Source organism: Lichenostomus cassidix, chromosome 2 (assembly GCF_008360975.1).
Source record: "Lichenostomus cassidix isolate B80296 chromosome 2, HeHo_3.0, whole genome shotgun sequence".
NCBI lineage: Eukaryota > Metazoa > Chordata > Aves > Passeriformes > Meliphagidae > Lichenostomus > Lichenostomus cassidix.
In genome coordinates this window covers 140,414,032-140,433,986 of record NC_139482.1, presented here as the reverse complement: position 1 = coordinate 140,433,986, position 19,955 = coordinate 140,414,032, and the positions used below count along the sequence as shown (strand labels likewise).

The 19,955-nt window shown below is 42.6% G+C and overlaps 1 protein-coding gene across 1 annotated transcript in view; it reads right to left on the bottom strand.

Moving 5' to 3' along the window:
* The window catches only part of FER1L6 (fer-1 like family member 6), a 57,844-nt gene extending 42,481 nt beyond the window's left edge, over positions 1-15,363 (bottom strand). The window contains exons 1-8 of the mRNA XM_085049853.1: positions 15,355-15,363; positions 15,089-15,211; positions 10,391-10,469; positions 8,720-8,876; positions 7,472-7,658; positions 5,689-5,881; positions 4,421-4,764; positions 906-1,014 (exon numbers count right to left, since the gene is read on the bottom strand). Coding sequence (XP_084905979.1) covers positions 906-1,014; positions 4,421-4,764; positions 5,689-5,881; positions 7,472-7,658; positions 8,720-8,876; positions 10,391-10,469; positions 15,089-15,211; positions 15,355-15,363 — 1,201 coding nt within the window. The remainder of the gene's footprint in view (positions 1-905; positions 1,015-4,420; positions 4,765-5,688; positions 5,882-7,471; positions 7,659-8,719; positions 8,877-10,390; positions 10,470-15,088; positions 15,212-15,354) is intronic.
* Positions 15,364-19,955: the final 4,592 nt, after the last annotated feature.

The window sequence follows — 19,955 nt, the reverse complement described above, 5'->3', positions numbered from 1 at the left end:
TGCTGAACTATTTAAATGAGTTTCTTGTAATTCTCAGCTCTGCTTCCTGCTAAGTTTCAGCAGGAATCAGTATCACTCATTGATTTCCCTGCTTGTCACAGCATCTGTCCTTGCACACATAGCCTCACATCTGAGCCCAATCATGGACACGAGCACAAAGACTGGAAGTGCCTGGTACTGTGTACCTGGACTCTTGGTGGTCTGATACAAAGATAATCAAGCCCCTGCAAGGGAAATGAGAGCAATTCAAGCTTCTCTCTTAAGAGAAAATTCTTCTGCCTTGGAAATATGCACTCAATGTTCATGAAAATGTCTTCATTTTCTCTTTTGTCTTCTTCTAGGAACAATTTAGCTCCATGATGAGGAGCTCATGGAGTATGGTCCTGCTTTCCACTGGACGAGGAGATGACTCACCAGGAGGATGTTAGGACAAGCTGGTGCATGCAATTTAAGTCTTGGCTGTACATCACCCCCTGCCACACTCACAGACTCACACATAGCTCATTGGGATTGGCCAAGAAAATGGATGTGGATGCTCCCCACAAAGGGCTCTCTCACAGCTGGGGACTAACTGCAATGGACACCACAGAATGAGCTCTGCCTGAAGTAAATGATCTGAGTTTAGTCTCCCAAATGATTAGGAGGCTAAATACTGGCCAATTTGCTGTATATAGTGGGTGAGAGGATTTGTATTAATAGAGGACATTTTGGGAGTAAGACAGCTAGGTATCAGTATGCCCAGCTTGACTGTTATCCAGAAAAACGATAAGCAGGGTTTAAGTGAAATGTAAGCTCTACTCTGAAGCTGATTCCTGAGCCCTGAGACACACACCAGTCAGTAACACCTTTCATCCCCTCGCTCCTGAGGCTCCCTCTCTGCTTTGGATAAGAGTTATGACACTTACCAACAGAAACCTCAAACGTTATTGGCTTGTCCCCAAATTTCCTATCAATCATTGTCGCTTCAAAAAATGTCCCAAAGAGAAGGAATTCCTCAAATTTCTCTTCATAGATCTATTGGAGAAGAAGAAGGAAAATGTTGGCATTTATTTTACCTTCTACTATTTTTTACAGCACAAAGCAGTCTTTGTAAGTCTCTAGAAGTTATATCACTCTCATAGATCAGTAAGTCTGAGGTGGTCAGTGAAGCACATTTTGTTGGAAGTAGTCTGAGGTGGTCAGTGAGGCACATTTTTTTGGAAGAATTAATAATAGCTCTTCTCTGAGAAATTTATATGCTTGTGAGACTTGGGTTTTGTCAGTATTTTGTCCAGTTATATCATAACTGGTTACATAAAAGTCATTACTCCTTACTTTATACTCTGCCTCACCAGTAGTCCCTACTTACATGATTCCAGCATCTTCACATACTCTTACACCATCATTCAGACTTTATATCTATGGCAGTTCAAGGGCAGTCTAAGGGCACTTTAGTACATCAACAAAATGTCCCCATCCCGATATCAGTCATTTACCCGTGAGTGTGGCAGTAGTCTCCCTTTGCACTGCAATAGTAAATGCTGTCATCATAAAGCATCCAGGCAGGGGAGTGCTCACCCAGTTCTGCTGTCCCCAGGATGACTTTAACCCACCCACATGCTTGTGCTATCAAGACTCTGACCTTGCTCAAAGTTAAGACTTTGACATTCAGCTCTCAGTGACACAAAGGCTTCTGGTGTCCACATGGCAAACATGCAAAAGCCCACAGAAACAAAGTGGTCCATCACAAGGTTTTTATACTGCTGTGTTTTAAGCCACAGGCCCAAAGGTGGGATCTCAGTGTGGGGAGGGGCAGTTCTCCCCTCTTTGCCTTCCCTGGCATCACATCCCAGAAACGAGTAACCCAGTAAGCTTGTTTTCAGCTTTTGACAGAATTTGGAAGCATGGGAACCAAAGGGTCTCAACACAGCAACACACTCTGAAAAGTGTAATGGCCTTTTGTGGAGTTTTAAGGCTCTGCTAGGCTCTGTTTACACCCAGAGACCCAGGAGACCCAGGATCTCCTGGAGACCCAGGATCTGCTTGTCCCTGGCATGTCTCACTCAAGGAGGGCCAGCTAACACTGCTGATGCTCTTGGATCATTAACAAAACAAGCTATTAGCCGCAAGCCAAGGCTAAGCTAAAAGGAGATATAGTTCATGGTTTGAGTTCTCCCCAAATTTACACCCCAACTGTCATGATCTTCCCATCCCTTCTCATTTCTCAACACCTGCAAAGTGAGGCCCATTAGGCAAGATCAGTACTAGCTTCTTCTGCAATGTGAGTGAGGCAATAAATAAAATATCAGCTCTACATGAATATTTGTTTTCCTGACTTCTGCAAAGCAGAAACAGTTTTTGAGACAGCCCATTATCTCTTCATTTTGAAAAACCTCTGCTATACACAGCAAAAGAGTGTAGGTCTTCAGTGGAAGGATTAGCAGCATCATATAACAAAGTCAACAGCACAAACAGATTGCAACTCCAGAGTAACTTTAGCTTTTTATACTTTTCCAGTGTGAAACGCAGAGCACAGGGTGTCTAATAAAGCTGAGGCTCAGACACACATCTATCTGCCATTATAAAGAGAACAAATTTTAATATTTTCTTGCTGTTGGAATAGGTCAATAAAGTTGTGCTGTGGGGATGGATAATTTGCCTCTGTTGTCTCGGAGCCTCTGTGAGACATTTTTCGCATTATTGGTAATGTCTACAGCTCCTGCTTTTCCTTTCAGAGAGTTGCAATACAATTACTGTCTACTGTAGCATGAAATATTGCTGATGTCAAAACCAAAAAAAATCAAGCATCACTGCATTATGTTGTTGCCTTTTAGTCATTCTCTATTTGAAACTGAGACACAGCAGCCAGAAATAAATCCTTATTATTGCTATTAATGTTTGCTGGTATTACAGCCGAGTTTGTTTCTCTACCTGGGGTATCTAGCCAGGACCTAAGACCATAGTGTCTGAGCTACTCATAATAATGGATTTCTTGCATATAAAGGAAAATTTATATGGAAATAAATGTCTTTGGAAGCTCTATTAGCAGAGGAGACTCTATAGCAGAGAACTCCATGCCAGTTCTCTGTTAACACACTCCTTGACCAGCTTCAGACAGCCCTCATGACAGAAATGCCAAGGCTATGCCTCAAGATGAAGAACAACTGCTCCTCTCCTATCTGCTTGTAAAGATGGAGTTGAAAGACCAAGAATCAGCTCTAATAAAGGTCACAAATATCTTGAGCAGTGGGCTGGGACTGCCACTACAAAAGCCAAAGTTTTGATCAATGACATAGAGTCACAGAATTATGAAGGCTGGAAAAGATCTCCAAGATCATCAAGTCCAAATTTGACTGAACATGTCCACTAAACCATATCACAAAACACCATATCTACTCATTTCTTGACTCTTCCAGTGATGGTGACTCCACCACTTCCCTGGGGAACCTGAACCCAATGCTTAACCACTCCCTCAGTGAAGACATTTTTCCTAATATCCAACCTGAACATCCCCTGGCACAACATATGGCCATTTCATCTTGTCCTATTGCTAGCTGACTAGGAGAAGCGGCCAGCCCCCACCTCACCACAATCTCCTTTCAGGCAGTGGTAGTAGATGTACTGAAGTTGCAGGAAAATTGGTTATGAGAATATTTTTTCCCATTTGTTGGGTTAAAAAATAAGCTGCAGCAATTTCTGCAGCTCCCAGACAATAACATGACAGAGCAGAGAATCAAAGCTCAAACATTGGCTCAGCTCCCAAGCCCACGCAACCTGCCACAACTGCCTAACCTTCTCAAAGCACCACAGGGCAGATCTTCCCATGATGTAATCCTACACAACAGGTGGAATTAGGCAAACAACATCAGTTAACACTGGTTGAAACTGAGTACATAATTTTCATCTCTTCTTCTAAACAGATTATCAACCAAACACTAACACCACATTGGCAGTGCAGAATTAAAAGAGGAGACTAAATCAGGCTAGACTGTATCTATCTCTGCATTTGCACAAATTCTATGCCAATGATTCTCTGTTGACTTCAATTGACAACTAAGCATTTTCTTCAATAAATGCAGGAAATCAGGCTTTATAATTCCCAGCTGCCCACAATGGCTCTCTGTCAATTAGATGATATTACATCAGACATGTTTCTAGTAGGAACATGTGGATACAGCTAGTGCAGAAAGGACAGTAGAACATGAGACTAAGTTTTATGGAGACCACATCCTACTTGAGAGTTTTTTGAGTTACAGGTACACATTAAGGCTCCATTTGTGCTGTATTATTATGGGAAGGTCCCAAGACTGTGGAAGCATGGAGAAGCTGTAGTGAGCACAGAATAACCAGTGTTATATGGTCTGACCCCAAATACACACACCAGTACCATCCTTGTAGGTTGAGAGACATATGACAACCAACCTCTTAACATCATACTGACCTCTAAAGGTACATCAAATGGCTCCACTTCCACTTCAGTTGAGTTCATCTTGTCTGAAGGAGAAGCTGACTTCCGGTCCTCTCCTGCTTTCTCAGTTTTGTCTTTTCCTTTGAGTGCCTTGAAGTCTTTAGATGACAATTTGATATCCTTGATAATGCTGGAAAACTTTGACTCACGGGCTCCTCCTGAAAGTATCTCCACAGCAATCTCAATGAAGAGACGTCCCCTGAAGGAGACCCCTTCTCCAAAACCTTCATTAAGCTCCTGATGGTCATCAATGAGGCTGTGGTTCCTGGGTGAGCCATAGAGATTGATCCAGGCAGGCCCAAAGGTAGGCAAAAACCCTGGAGATAAAGTACCTTTTGTGGCTTTTCAGTTAGGTGTTAGGGTGCTCTCCTCACTGTCTGCTCCAAGAAATCTTGCCTCTAACACCCCAAAAGCCAAGCCTAGACCCATTTCTGTGCAGTTGGGGATCACTTCCCACAGAACACTGCTTTGCAGGGAAATTCTTGGACACCAAGGAACCTCTGCCAATACCCAACCAGCTGGGCTGGTTTGGAGCACTTTCTCAGAAGGTGATGGTACCACATGTGCTGGGGCAGGAGGCCTATTGCATCTCTTGAAAAAAGAGCTTGCTGCTGCAGGCCAAGGGCTGGGACATGATGGGAGAGGATGGAGGCTTTTTCCTTTAGTTCAAACAGTTTCCAAGTCTGTGTCACTCAGTTTACACAAATTTTTCTTTTATTTTCTGATTAGGGACTCAGATACACATTTGAATTGGCAGGTTTAAGGAGTTACTGTGCCTTTGCTGAGCTGTGATAACTGACCACATTTCACTGGTAGGTCACACAGCATAAACAAGGCTATGCATGTAGATTCAAATATCAGTGAAAAGACACCAGATAGTGAGCCTCTCCTCACACAGAGGATAACACATTAGTCCATGGTGCCTTCCTGGGCTGTGATAGCACCTGCATGAGCCTAACCTAAACACTTTGCTTCAGTCCCCAATGGATTAGAGTAGACTATTGCCACAGTCACAAAGATGGTAGCAGATTATGCAGCAGCCCTTTAACAAGAACAACAATGTCACACCCTCCATGCACTGAGCATAATGTCATAAAATGTGAAATTAAGCAACAAAATCTATCTCAGAACCTACGCTTGAACTCTGGACATTCCTAAAATAGGATTAGCCAGTGCCAAGATCCCATGCAGGTAGATTTTACTTTAGGGGCATATCCTGGAACAGACATTTTCCCCTTTACCTTTGTCACCATCTTGTTCATTTGATATTTTCTTCAAATCAATGAAGTGGGTGGCTAAGGCCACATCATTCATGCTGCCTTCATCCCAGACCTGGATTTTGACTCTTCGACAGAGTGGAGGGAACATTTCTTTGAAGATAATCTGTTCATGCCACACTGGATCTGCACAGTTCTTTTGTACTGTTGTTCGGCCCTGAAATGAAAGTCCAGCAAATTTAACTCCAGAAGGGTCAAACTCTGGAGAACAGCAATGAGTATAGCAGAAATTGCACTCAGCAACATCTCTCTGGCCATTTTTAAAGCACAAATATCCTATCTTGAAAGTACTTTGGCTTTTCTATTAGCTTGTACATTTTGCCCCCCATACCTAACAAAAGACCACATTATGGCTAAAGAATTCTAACTGGCACACAGCAGAGCCTGGAATAAAATCTAATTCTTCAGGACCCTTACCCACAGAATTTATCTGTAAACTCAGACTTTGGCATTTCTGTACATCTTCAAATGTCTTGAAACATCTGAGTAGTGGTGATGCAGTACAGTTTTTCTCATAAAAGACTAAATTCATTACAGATGCCAGGCTGCGTGTACCAATGGGATTACCTTAAATGAGGCAATTTATCTAGCATAAAATATGTTTATTGTGGTTCATGTTCTGGACATATGTCTGTGTGCTAGAGGTGTAGGTCCTGGAGCTATTCCTCCAAACTTGAAATGGCAGGACTGGATCAGAGTCTGTGTAGCCACTGGCTATGGCATGACTGCTACTTTCACATTAAGTGGGGAGAACTGAGTCAGAAAACTCACCAACACTGCCTATAAAACCATATTTTGCACACCAGTGTGCAAACTTACATCAGTGACCCATTCTTATGTCTTCTTCAGCCTTCTATTGAACCTGAAGGTGCTGCATGCTTTTGCCTGTTTCAACCCACAGTAGTTTAAGAAGTAGTACTTTGCAATTTGGATTCAGGAAAAAACATGAAATCCGCACCAAGAGCATCATTCTCATGCCTGAAACATCTGGGAAGGACTAACTGGAGCTGTCCCTAAGGCCTCCTTGCACACAGAAAACATTACTGGCTGTTCAAAAGGTTTCCATTTTGAACCTTTGTTTTTTGACACCAATAATCAAGACAGGCTCCCTGACAATGTGTTTCATGGTGTACCCCAAGGGAACCAGGCCCCTGGACTTCCTCTACATTCCTCTTCCACCACTCAGAATCCCCTTTAAGCAGTAATCTGTCACACCATGTTTGATGGTGAACTGCTCCAGGACTAATGAAGCCAGGCAACACTGCCAGTCTGCTAAAATTCTTACTCTACCCACAGGAAAGCTGAGAGGGTCCTGAATTTCAGCAGAGTAATTCAGAAATCAATACACAGCCCTAAAACCCTGATTGAATCATCCTCACTGATTTCAGCCCTGCTTTTTTATTTCACTCTAGGGAGACCAGAACATAGCACTTACCTAACACCATGCTGGGTAAATCACTGTCTTGTAATTCGATGTTTTAGTAACAGTGCTACAGAATTCTCTTTCCCCTCCTGCTGCCTGCCTCTAACCTACTGCTGTGAGGCTGATATTAGATCTGCTGGCATTAAGTGTTTCCATGACTTTATTTCTGCATAATTAAGGAACTGAACATTTTCTGATGACCAAAATACATGTTTTACCTGATTTATGTGACTATAAGTCAAAAAGCATCAGCATAATCACCTGCCTGTAGCACAGCTAATAGGAAAGAAGGCCTACTTTTGTGATCAAGAGGATCCCAATTACCATTTGACCTGCAAACATGACCACCACATAGGGATCCACAAGGTCCTTACTGTCGCCTATGAATGCTTTGGTGACATTGGCCATGATGCTAGAGTTCATCTTCGGAAGTCCTTCTGCTTTGTAAATTCTCACGTAAAATCTGGCCCAAGGTCTTTCAGATGGAAACCCTTTGGGGATCAAGAGATTCCTGAAAGGAAAACAGAAGCTGTTTTCTTTAAATTGAAAACTTGGACAACGAAATTATATTTTTTCCAACAGCACTGTGACCTTGAGTTAGCATGCACCTGAGAAGACACAAAAAGGTGTATGAATTTGCCTTTTCATCCAAACAAAAAAAATCTTTTTACCACTAGAAAATGATTGCATTACTCAGCAAACTTGTCTATGTGATAAAGAATCAGATCAAGTCAGATGACATTCTCAGGACCTTGTTCAGTAAATTCTGAATATCTTCAAGAACAGAGATTTCCCTCTCTCTTTGGGCCCCTGTTTCATTTGAGCATCTCCATGGTAAAAAAAATCTGTTCTGAAATTCCTTTGTTCTTACCTGCCTCCAAAGACTCTCATCCTTCTACTGAGAGCCATTCATCTGAAAACAGCCTGTCTTTGCCCTCTTCATGTAGGATACCCCTTTAAGTGTTCCTCTTTAGGCTCAAAAAACCAACACCCACCACCTTTCCCCGTAGACCATGTGCTGCAGTCCTCCCTCAACTTGGTGACTTTCCACAGACTTGGTCCAGGATGTCACCACTGACCAGAAACTTTCCTTCAGTAAAATTTAAAGTACACTGGTAGCATATTTACCACCTTAAACTTCTGTGTTCTACAAGGAGAATGATAATGCACTTGAGTTCATCTAAAGATATGGAAATATCCATAAACACACATCCAAGAGTAGAGAAGGAAAATAGGTTTACCTCATATTTTTTCTTCTTACTTATCTGCTTTAAGAAATCATTAATTGGGCTCAGAGCAATGAACCTTCTGTCAGGGATAATTTGGAACTTAGCCAACAAGACTTGGTCAATTCTATCAGCTGCAGAGGAGCGACCCTAAAATGCCCTTCAATTTAGATGAGAGGATTGTAAAAACTCTTTGAGCACATGAGAACAGCCAGTTGTACAATGTTATCCTGATATTAACCCCCAGTTAACAAGGAAAGGACTAAAAGAAGGGAAGAGGACTATTGAGGCACCTAGTAAGGAAGAAAAGAGTTTAAAAAAAAATCCAAACAAATGATTGCAGTACTTTTCAATCTGTTCCTCAGTATCAGCTGTTTTCTGTGTAGCTTGTATTGCATCACCTTTCCCAGTCACACTGATGTCACACTTCAGGTACCCCTTGGCTCCTGTCCTAATGTCAGCAGGGTCTGTGAGAAGTGCCCACTTGTCACAAAATTGATGACCTGTAAGAAGGACAAGCTTAAACACTCAAATAGATGATATAAAAAAATGCAAATATTTTCCTCTTCACTCCCAGAAAAGGTACATCAAACAATGTTTGTGCTTTCAGGAGGATTTTGCTGAAGTGTACTTGTTTACCAGATACTTCTAGAGAGTCCAAAATGTTGTGTAATCAAAAAGGCAAACAAAGGGTTGATCCAAAGCTTGTCAGAAACAAGCTTATTTTTATCAATGTTTACTGAAATCAATGACTAAAGATCAGTGGACAGCTGGGTGAGATTTCAGCAGCTGAACTAAGGCTGAGGCTTTATGAGGAAAGGCCACCTCTTTGATGAGAACTGTCTGAAGATCTCAGAACTCTGTGGCTGCAAAACCCTTGCTGGGTGCTGTGGCCACTGTAACACTGGCAGACAGCTGAGAAAAGGAGGAAGGAGAGTGGATGGCCATCAGAGAAAGAACAATTAGCCAGAAGCAGGTTCAGCTCCATTTTTCAAGGGGGAAAATGTACTAGACAATTTACCCACAAGAGCCCATGGTGTAACCCTACTTCAACAACACATCAAGAAAGATCCTTAGATCCTATGCTAAGTCCTTGGGTGTCACCTTGGGTGGGTAAAGGGGTGGGAAGGAGACACCACAGTGTACACCAGGGATATGAGCTCAAGACCAACCCTCAGATACCACCCTCCGGTTAAAGTGTGAGCAGGAGGTATGGGACAGAATTCAGAGACTAACAGCCTGAGCACAGACATAGACTGCTCACTTCAGATAGACCATTTCCCTCTACTGACTCTTACAGGAACCCTGCAGAGAGGGTGACCTGAATGACTCCACACTCTTGCTTTAACTGTGTGACATCTACAGCAAGTGGCCTAAATATGTTCTTTTCCAAAGACAAAGTCCTTGACCATGTCCTTGAGTAATTATGGAAGAGAAAAAGGTACATGTTTTGTGGATGATTGTAAAAAAATCACCAAAAGAGAGGTAGGTGATCTTTTCTTAGCTTCAAATTTCAGATAGCACTGAACAGCCCTGAAGATGACAGATCAAGTGGACCCATGGTCATATCTTTGTTATCTTCTCCTTCCTGATATGGCCTACTTCTCCTCTTGTCTTGTGCTCTCCTCACCATTCCTTCCACTCTCCATCCTGCCCTCCTTCCCTCTGTTCCTTCTACCCTGACACAGGTGGCAGAGCTTTGGATACTCTGTAACAAATGAGTGCAGTTTGGTTTTGCAGAACATTCAGCTGCCCACTCTGACCACTTAAAGAAAGCCATCCTTGAAAAGTGGTACCCACCAATGGGCAGGTTGCCAAGGTGTTTTCAGTGTTGAACTTCTTTCCAAAAGTTTGGCTGGTACTCTGCTATCCAAATAGGAAAACAACCCTCCCAAAAACTTTAAGTTGATGTAAACTACAACCGTCTAAGTGGGAAAGTAGCACATCTCCCTCTCCTCTCCTTCCCTGCCTCACATCTCACTTAAGAGACAAAAAGGGCAGGAAATGCACCACTCACCTGGCTGAATGTACACTGTCCCCAGATCCACTTTGAAGGAGCCTATCAGCACACTCCCGATCAGTTTATTGTGCATAACCTGTTACAAAGAGGCTGATTAAAGAATGTCACCATTTCTCTTCCCAGTCAGCATAAGAAAGAGCATTCAGAGATCCCATTTGGTTCAGAGGTAATAAGCAGCAACATCCAGCACTACCCAAAAGTGGGGGCACATAGCCAGAGCAGGGACAGCAAGTGTTTGAAATATGTTCTTTAGCCAACATCGTGACAATTTAGCAAAGAATTTAATTACATCTGAGTGGAACCACACAGGTTCATTCCAAGTCTCCAGGCTACAGAGAGCAGAAATTAGATGGATGCTCCTTCAGAGCAGATGCAGTTATATTATTTATTCTGGCAGTTTTAAATAAATAATAAAGAATATAAACACATGGGACATAACTGGTTTCACACTAGGCTGCAGAAATCCTATCACTTTCTGTGCAATAGCTGAATTGCCATAAGAACTGAGTACACTCAGAGGAGAAAGAATTTAAGTGTTTCTTGGCAACATTTTGATGTGCACAGAAACCAAGAGACTCAATTCTAATCTACCCCCCACAATATTAATGAAATTGGAGAAGTGATATAGATGTAAATTAGATGGCAAGCAGGCCCCAGCGAGTCTGTCTCCGTATACTTCCTGCCAACTAACTAATTTAATTTAATTTAATTTAATTCAAATTTAATTAATAATTTTCAATTGCCATGATTCTCAGACCTATGTATTTCTGTGTCTGGTTTTCAAATACTTGCATGTGGTTCATTTTACAGACAAGGCAGAAGCTAGCAACATCTTCTAAGGGAAAACTTGCTCTAGAACTGTATTTCTCAAAAAGTGTGTCTCACCTGTTTTCAGAATAGCTTAAAAGATTGAAACCTATTGCTTGGTTGTGGAAGAGCCTCTGAAAGAGTCTGAATTTTCTGGAACACCTTGCCCAAATTGCAAAGAGAACTATGCCCATTTAAGTCCACAGAAACTAAATCTAAATATTACAAGTAAACAATCAAGCCTCTGACAGCATTTCAGGAATCTGGAATACATCATACTCTCTCTACACAATGTAGATAAGGATACTTCTGGATAGGAAGATTCCTGTGATTTTGCGCTGGATTTGTCATGTGAATTTATTTTGTACACTTTTCAAGAGCAGGAGACATACATTTCAAAGTAAAGACCACTGACACCTTCAAGATTCACCAGAAAATTCAGGAAGTTTCTAGTTGCAATATAATGTCCTTCCCTGTAAAGGGCCTGTGGCCACTGTGTCACTGTGACCTAGGGAACAGAGCTGTCCTTGGTATTCCTCACTTCAACATGGAAGCAGTTTCTAGAGCTGAAAAATCAACAGTGGACAAAGGAGCAGTTTTATTGTAGTCTACTATTAAAGCTTAAAAATAAACAAACTTTCATGTGGGAGAGAAGCCAGTGTGAAGTCAATGCTTCATGCACTTCTCCTCAATCCCTGGTGCTGTCAGGTCCCACCACAGCACTCGACCCTCCCTCCTTTGAGGCTGGACTGGGGCACACACAGGGTTGGGAACCTTGAAAACTGTTGGGTTTCTCCCTGAAGCCAGGCAATATTACAGCTTCGGAAGAAATACATGGGAATGCCTAAATCAACTGATCTAACTCTGATAGCTTAAAGGGGGAAGAGGGCTGTAGCCTTTCTGTAGGGAAAAATAAAAGCAAGTTTCTTTAAGATTCAGAAACAAGATGAGAGCATGTGGTGAGTCCAAAGTGGTGCTGTGTCACTGCTCTTTGCTCATTTCCTCTCCCTGGCAGCATTTCTAGAGTATAAATCTTAAATGTGTGAAACTCACTTCTCTGTCCTTGAGGTTTGCTGTGTGAGATGTAAATGCCCCTTTTCCACTGAAATGATTGTAGGTTTCCACTCCCTGCAGTACACATTGCTTTTAAAAGCTGAGGAAATAACTCACTGCTACTATCAAATGCTCTGCATCATCGCTGATCTTTTTTTTTCCAAGTGTGTATTTCTCTAATGTAACAAAGCAAGTGAGCATGAAGTTTATAGCAAACACGTCCTGTCTTCTCTGAGTGGGAGCATCACATCCACACATATCTAATTAAATGTTTGTGTCTTTTCACACTTGACTCAGATGACTGAAGGATTTTCTTCAGATTTTCTGATTGATCAGAAACATGCATAGTGTTAACCTGAGGAATATTTCAGTACTGGAGATACAGGTTTAGCATGAAAGGGGCACCTCAGTTTTATTATGGTATTACCACAAGTTTGCTGAAATGTACTGAAAGATAATAATGAAGAAAAAAAACTAGTGATTACCAGGTGCTGGGAAATTGAAAGTCTCACTTTTCCCTCAAATGCAGGGTTTGAATGCAGCTAGACAACTGCTAAACTGATGGACAAGGGCACTAAATCTTTTTGTTTTCCTTCAGCTTCCATATGCAGATAAGCTCCTTGTAACAGATTGAGCAAATTCAGTGCATGAATTATTGCTGATAATGAAGGCTGCCAATCTCTATTTCTCCTTAAGTGACATTCATGCTAAGCAAGTGCTGTGAAACTTTCCATCCCTCAGGGTTTCCTTCATTCCCAGCACACATATTTCCTCTCTTTGTCTGTATTCCCCTGATAGATTGCATTCTCCAAAACTATGTTGCAAGGTAATGAATCTCTGTTTTCAGGAGCATACATGACCACTGCCCAAGGTTAGTTCATTGTTGTTACTGAGTGTTTTTCCTAAAGTAATTTTTACCTAGGACACCTTTAATTTCTTAGTGTTGCACCTTCATCAGCTATAAATAAAATAAGTTTGCTGAGCCTGATGAAACTGTGCAGATATACAGTAGGTAATGGTGATGCATTTTCCCAAACCCCCAATGCACTCAGAGAGCTGGCACTTCCCCCTCCACCACTGGATATATGGCATCTTTATCAAAAGAATGGAAAATTGGAAAGACTGGCCATATCTCAGAGAAAAATAATTATACACTCTCCAACAGCATCAGCAGCCCACAGGAGTTGGTGCCTTGGCTGAACCATGTCTGAAATTCCTGGGTGGTCACACACTGTGATATGTCATAGCAGTGAGGTGATATCTATTCCCAAGCCATTGTCAGCCTGTAGTAAATTCTGTCCTCACAGAGATCAGATCTGCAGATACCTTATGTAGTTATGAACTTCATATATTTGAGCTCTGTGTGTGATACTTTGGATTTGAATGGAACTTTAGGATTCTGACTGTCAGTTTACTCCCAATATTGAAAACCTAGTTGTCCAGCTGTCCATGTGTAAATGAACACATTTTATTCTGTAGGTGGGAAAAGTCACTCTGTTAGCAGCTCAGAAAAGGAAGTAGACAGTAAATATCTCTGTGTCCTGAGCACTGCTTGTTTCTGTCAAGTTCAACCATCACAGATCTTTTCCTGGTGTTCATTATTGAAATAGACAAAGCACTTCAGGGAAAAAGAACTTTTTGAGGAGCAACAACACACTGTTTCTTTGCCAGAGAAATCTCTGACAAAATGGATGGATTTTGGCCAAAAAAAGGAGTTTATGAAGAGCACAGCTTGTGATATTTCTAAATAATACAAATACAGCACTGTCCAGAGTCTCGTGATATCTTTAATTCTTTGGGAGCTTTTCTAAATGTGGTGACAAGTTTTGGACAAGATAATTAACATGGCTCCATAGACTTGACCATCCAAACTGCACATCACTACCTAATGCCCCAAGTCCAAGAGCACGTGTGTCTTCCATCAGGACTGTTCTGAAATGTCACAGAATCACAGAATCATTTTGGTTGGAAAAGATCTTTAAGATGGAGCCCAACCATTAACCCAGTACTGCCAAGTCCACCATTAAACCATGCCCCCAACTACTATATCCACATGTCTTTTAAATACCTCCAGGGATGGTGATTCCACCATTCTTCTGGTCAGTCTGTTCCAATGCCTGTCTACCCTTTCAGTGAAGAAATTTTTCCTAATATCCAATCTAAATTTCTCCTGGTCCAACTTGAGACCATTTCCTCCTGTCCTGCCCCTTGTTACTTGGGAGCAGAGACCAACCTGAACCTGTCTATGACTTCGTTTCAGGCATTTGTAGAGAGCAATAAGGTACCTCGATAGTTTTGCTGGGACTTTAGTTGCAGTGAGCAGTGGAAGCAGCACTGAACTCTTGGAGATCACTCCCATGCTAATAGCAACCAACCATGGACACTCCCAAAGAGCCAAGAGCCACTGCTGAGGATGTCTGTATTAGTTTAGTTAGAAACAGTTATATCCGAGGAACTGACATAAAGCAGATCTTTCAACTCAGTCATTTGAATCAAGTGGCAGCTTGAAAATTAGAGGGATGAAGATACAATGGTGACAAGAGGGAGCTAAGCTGAATTTTCTCATTCTACCTTGCAGTTTGCCATTCCAGCAATGAGTATCCCTGAAAATGCAGACTAAATCTGCTTTTAGGATCATGTTCCTTCAAATCTCTGCCAGCTGACTCGCCTCCTTATCCTCTCCTCTATCCCTTCTCCTTCCTACATGTCATGCTGCCTTTATAGCACTCTCGGTACTTAAAATTATTTCTTTTTAACTACATTAAGAATCATTTAGAGCTGAAGTGACACAAACAAGACCTTTACTTACTGTGTTAAGCTTTCCCAGGTACTTACAGAGATGTTGATAATTTTGTCAAACAGCAACACCTGAGGTCCAACAAAATCAAACACGAAGTACTGTGGGAAAAGGGGACAGCAGATCAGAATCCTCCTTGTGCTGATAGCCAGCACTGTCAGCTGTATGGTTCAGCATTTTGTGTTACTGCACAGAGCCCTGGTGAGACATTGGGGGTGCTGAGGAGGCAGTGATGGACAAAGCAAAACTCTTTCCTTGCCCCTGACCTGTTTCTGCCATGGTCCAGACCTGTTTTCTACTTTACTCTTTGCATGGCTGCACAAGACTTGATTCACAAATGCCCATGAGCCTCAGTCTGCATCAGAAGGTATTGTCAAAAGGGACAGGAGGCACAAGGAAAAAACCAAAGGACCTGCTGGTTTTGGGGGTTGTTTTGGTCTCATTTGTCACCAGTTAGAACAAATATGGCAAGGAAGGACTGAAACCATGAAATAGTAGAAAAGGGAGTAGGGGTGTGTGGGGTACAGTATAGACAAAACTCCCAAGTGGATCATTTGAAAAACTGCAGCAGCAGTGGGGGTAAGGCAGAATTTGGTGGAGAGGGTGGGGAACAGGTTGGACAGACCTTCAGAAGAGAAAGAGCAAACAGAGCTAAACCCAAGGGTGCTATTGCTGGTACCTGATCTCATGGAGACACCTCCCAGCTCAGACATGAAACGGCTACAAACTGCTTCATGCCAGCAAACAGCCCCTTCCTGAAAAAGTAAAGAAAATTGATCAGTGCAGTACCTTCAAACCTTTTTCTGTACTGGACTCTAATTTAACTCAAGGAGTTGTTAAGAGGGAGTTTTGATTTCCAAGCAAGATTATTATATTCCTAATTTCCCTTTATCGACAACAAACAAGAGAAAGCTCTGACTTTTTCTTCATCTGATTTAGTTTATTTTTAAAATTTGGCCATGTACAGACAAACATGATATGACAAGAGCCAAAACTCTATTCAAACCAAGATGCAAAGAAAGGAAATCAAAGATAAGTTTCCAGTCTACTGACTTCCCACACATGTAGTTCATTTCTTATGCCTGTGACAAGACCAGAGATAAAAGGCAAATTACAGCATCCAGATCAAAAGCAGTTTTCCACTGAATTAAGATAAAGTCATTTGTGTAAATTCCTTGGTGATGACACCCACGGTATCAGTGGCACATCCACCACATTATTCAGTTAGCTCTCACTCCCTTCTAGCAGCAAAGCAATGAACAAGCCTGGACAAGGATTTTTCCTCAAGCTGTGGAGGAATGATGATTCTGCATAGCATCAGTTATTCCAAGAAAATAAATATGGCACATAATTCAGAGGGAGAAACAACCTTTGCTGCTTGAGAATTTTGTGCTGTTTAGTCTATTGACAAACAAACCAGTTGGTGAGATTTGAACACAGAGGATTTAGTATAATAGCAGCATTTTCAGGTTCTCTGTTGGCCACAAGCATGCAGTGACAAACGTTCAGCAAATTCTTTTCCCCCTGTCATTAGAGGATTTGTTTGCCTAAATTATTGTAGGAATAGAAATTTACCTGGAGAAGTACACAGCCCAGCTAGCCAAAACAAGCAGGCACCTACAAGCTGAGTAAACCTGATAGCAACCGGTGCTCAAATATCTGAAATCGTCTGCAAACTCGAGCTATGGAGGAAAAGATACTGCAAATTGGAAGGGGAAGTTGGTAATGTTTAAAGGGTGTATTTAGAGCAAGCAAATTAAGTTTACACGGCCAGCCCAAGAGGAATGCCAGCAATGTAGGGCACAACAGCAGAAAATGCACAACTTCTGTCTGCCAAAGAATGCTAAAATCTGATAAGCATGACTGGAAATGTAGAACCCAGACAAAAAATGCCTCAAGCAAAGCAAGAGTCAGAGGGTGACTGCAGGGAATGACCATTAATAGAGCCTGATAAGTTAACTGGTCTGTCTTCCACGATTCTTATGTTTACATAACACTTGAAATTGCTTAAAGACTGAACTGCAGAAGGTGCCACAGGGTGATGGAAAGAGAGCTAGCCAGTCTTTTAATAACTACATGGTGCCAAGGGCAAAATCCATCTTTGAAGTAAACCAAATTTCGGTCTCAGGGTTTTAGCCTGCCAGGGGTTTGGTCACAAAAAGGCATCAGGCTGCACCTGAGCTCTTCTGCACCCCTGGCCCCAAAGGTTACCTTGGACAAGGTCACCATGCAGAGAAGTGTCCCTCAACAGCACCAGAGAGGCAGCAAAGCAAGCACAGGTCACTTGCAAGGCTCAGCAATGGGAAAGAAGAGAGTGGGTTTGCCATGAGAGCAGGGCAGTGTTCTCTGTACATGGGATGTGCCAGAGAGAATCTGCTCCATAAGGGCCTAACTAAGTAAAAGAGCTCTTCAGGGAACTGAATGAATTAATCCTTCACAACTCTTCACTTTGATATGTAAACTGCTTGTCAGCCAGTGTCAGTGAGCACACTCTAATACTGTGCACAAGTAACATCCACACTGCTTAATAAAATCAGTTTGCTTCTTGAAGTTGTTCTGTGAGTACTCTTGTGGTAGACGGGTTGTTCTCTTGGAAGGAATAAAAAAGTAGTCTTTCTTCAAATTTCCACGAAATGTTTTTCACTGCAGCTTTGACATAAATTCAATCAACTGCTGAAAACTTGAAAATTATTCCATCCCCTCTTTCCCAAGATAGTGCAAATTTTAACAAGAGAAAGTTTCAGCCCTGTAGGCAGTTTCACCAGCTTTGACAATGATGCCAAAGTTATTCATGCCCATCTGTATCCCCAAGCCAGGCATAAAACTGTATGCCACGTCTAGGTAAACCCCAAAGATATGAGGAAATGTCTCCCATGTGCCCCACAGGACCTCCTGGCTATCAGCAAGGCACAAACATGGCACTGCAAGAACCTGGGAAATCAGGAGAGACTTGGGGTGCAGAAAAACTCATTCACCTGCCATGGAGCTGTGGGGAGGTTGGAGGCTGTTAGCGTTGCAGTATTGCTCACAAACGTCAGTGAAGATTTAACCCCCATATGCTACATGATGAACTAATAGAGATTTTGTGCCTTCCTGGGTCCTATAAGCTTATTTAGGATACAATAAAGCAATTTCATGTCCAAAGAGAAGGTGGATGAAAGAATTCTTACAGGCTACCAAGAGGTTTCCTGTTTTAAGTGCTTTGATTAGAAGCAATTAAAAATCAGCCATCTCAGCTAATCAAGAGCATTGCTTAGTTCAAAGAGGACCGAGAGTCCCAGCTCCTTTCACATGGGGATTGTAAAAAAATCTGAAATTAGGAGAACTTTTTATTTTCTGCATATGTACAGTACAATGTGGACCATAGTTTATGACATAAATTCACTGATGTTTCCCTGATATAAATAATAAATAAGAGTGGGACATCAGCCATACCACAGCATTTGACTACCCCCAGACCATGTTGAATTTGCACCATAACTCTGTAAATACAAGGGTTTTACAGTTATCAGTGGCATGTCCTGTTATCAGTGCCACAGGTCCACTGGGCCCCTGAATTAATTTTCATACTTAAAAAAAAACCCTCAAATTTCATTCTCCTCTTGTCAAGGTTCATCTATGGCAGCTTCCACCTTTCAAAAAATTGCTTTCATGCCCTTTATTTCATTTAAGCTGTCCCATCATCACAGAGGCCTCATGATCACTTCTTGCACAGCATAAAGTTCTCTCAGATGTCCAACAATTGCAATTTTTAAAAGTTAGTGTCTTGGTTTGAAGGACAGGTGTCTGCCAAGAGAGGTTGAACCTTCCCCTAGAGCAGAGGATGTGATTTTTTTCCCCTCTTCCCTCCGAATTATTTAATTTTGGTAAATCAAGGGCTTTCAGGCAAAGGTATGGGAAAAAGGAGTATCAGTTCTTTACTAGTATCTATAAACAAACAATAACAATAATAGCAAACCACAACTAGAACCAGAAAAACAAAAAAAACCAGACAGCAAATAATGTGAGCTGCTGAGCCTTCTCCCGTGTGGTGCAATCACGGTTGCAAGCAGCAGGGGCGCTGTTGAGCTCCCGGCCGGCCAGGTCAGGTGCGATGACTCCCGAGCGGCTGCAGGTGGCGCTGTGGCGCAGGGTCAGGTCAGCGTCGGGGAAGCTGTACTGGCGGAACAGGCCGAGGAAACGCGGAGGGCAGCCAAGCAGCTCGGAGCAGCGAGAAAAGCAGGGCAGCAGAAGCGGGCGCCGCTCTCTCTCTCTCTCTCTCTCTGGGGCGGGCAGCAGGGGCCGCGGGACTCTCCCGGCAGCAACCACGAGGGAACGCAGCCCGGGGTGGGGGGGAAAACGTGCCCTTCCCCGTGGGAAGAAAGGTTGAATCAAAGCTCACCCAGCCAGGCGAAGAGAAGAGAAAGTTGGATTTCCTCTGGTGGCAGCTGGAAAGCAGAGAGCCAGCAGCCTCTCCCCTCCGCGTCCGGACCTCGAGAGAGAGGTTCCCAGGGCTGGCTCTTCCCTTACCATGCCCCTCCCAAGCATACCTTTGTCTTTTACAAAAGACTTGATAGCCCTAAAACACTTAACCATTTGTTGCATAGTAACCGGAATGGGAAGAAATTCTCAACCCCCAACATAATCCACCCCGAATTTTTCCCATTCTAACATGTTACATTTCAGAGGTTCCTTCAAGGGGATCTGACCCATCATCTTCTTTTCTATTGTACTTAGCAGGTCGGCCACGGGAAGCTGAGGCTACCTTCGCTTTAGCAGAACCCCCTTGGCCAGCATTTCCTTCCTTAAGCTGACGCACCCGTGCTGCCAGGGCAGTAGTGGGCTTCCCATCCCACCTCCTCATGTCTTCCCCATGGTCATGCAGAAAAAACCACAACTCAGCTCGTGGGGTGTACCCTCTCTCTC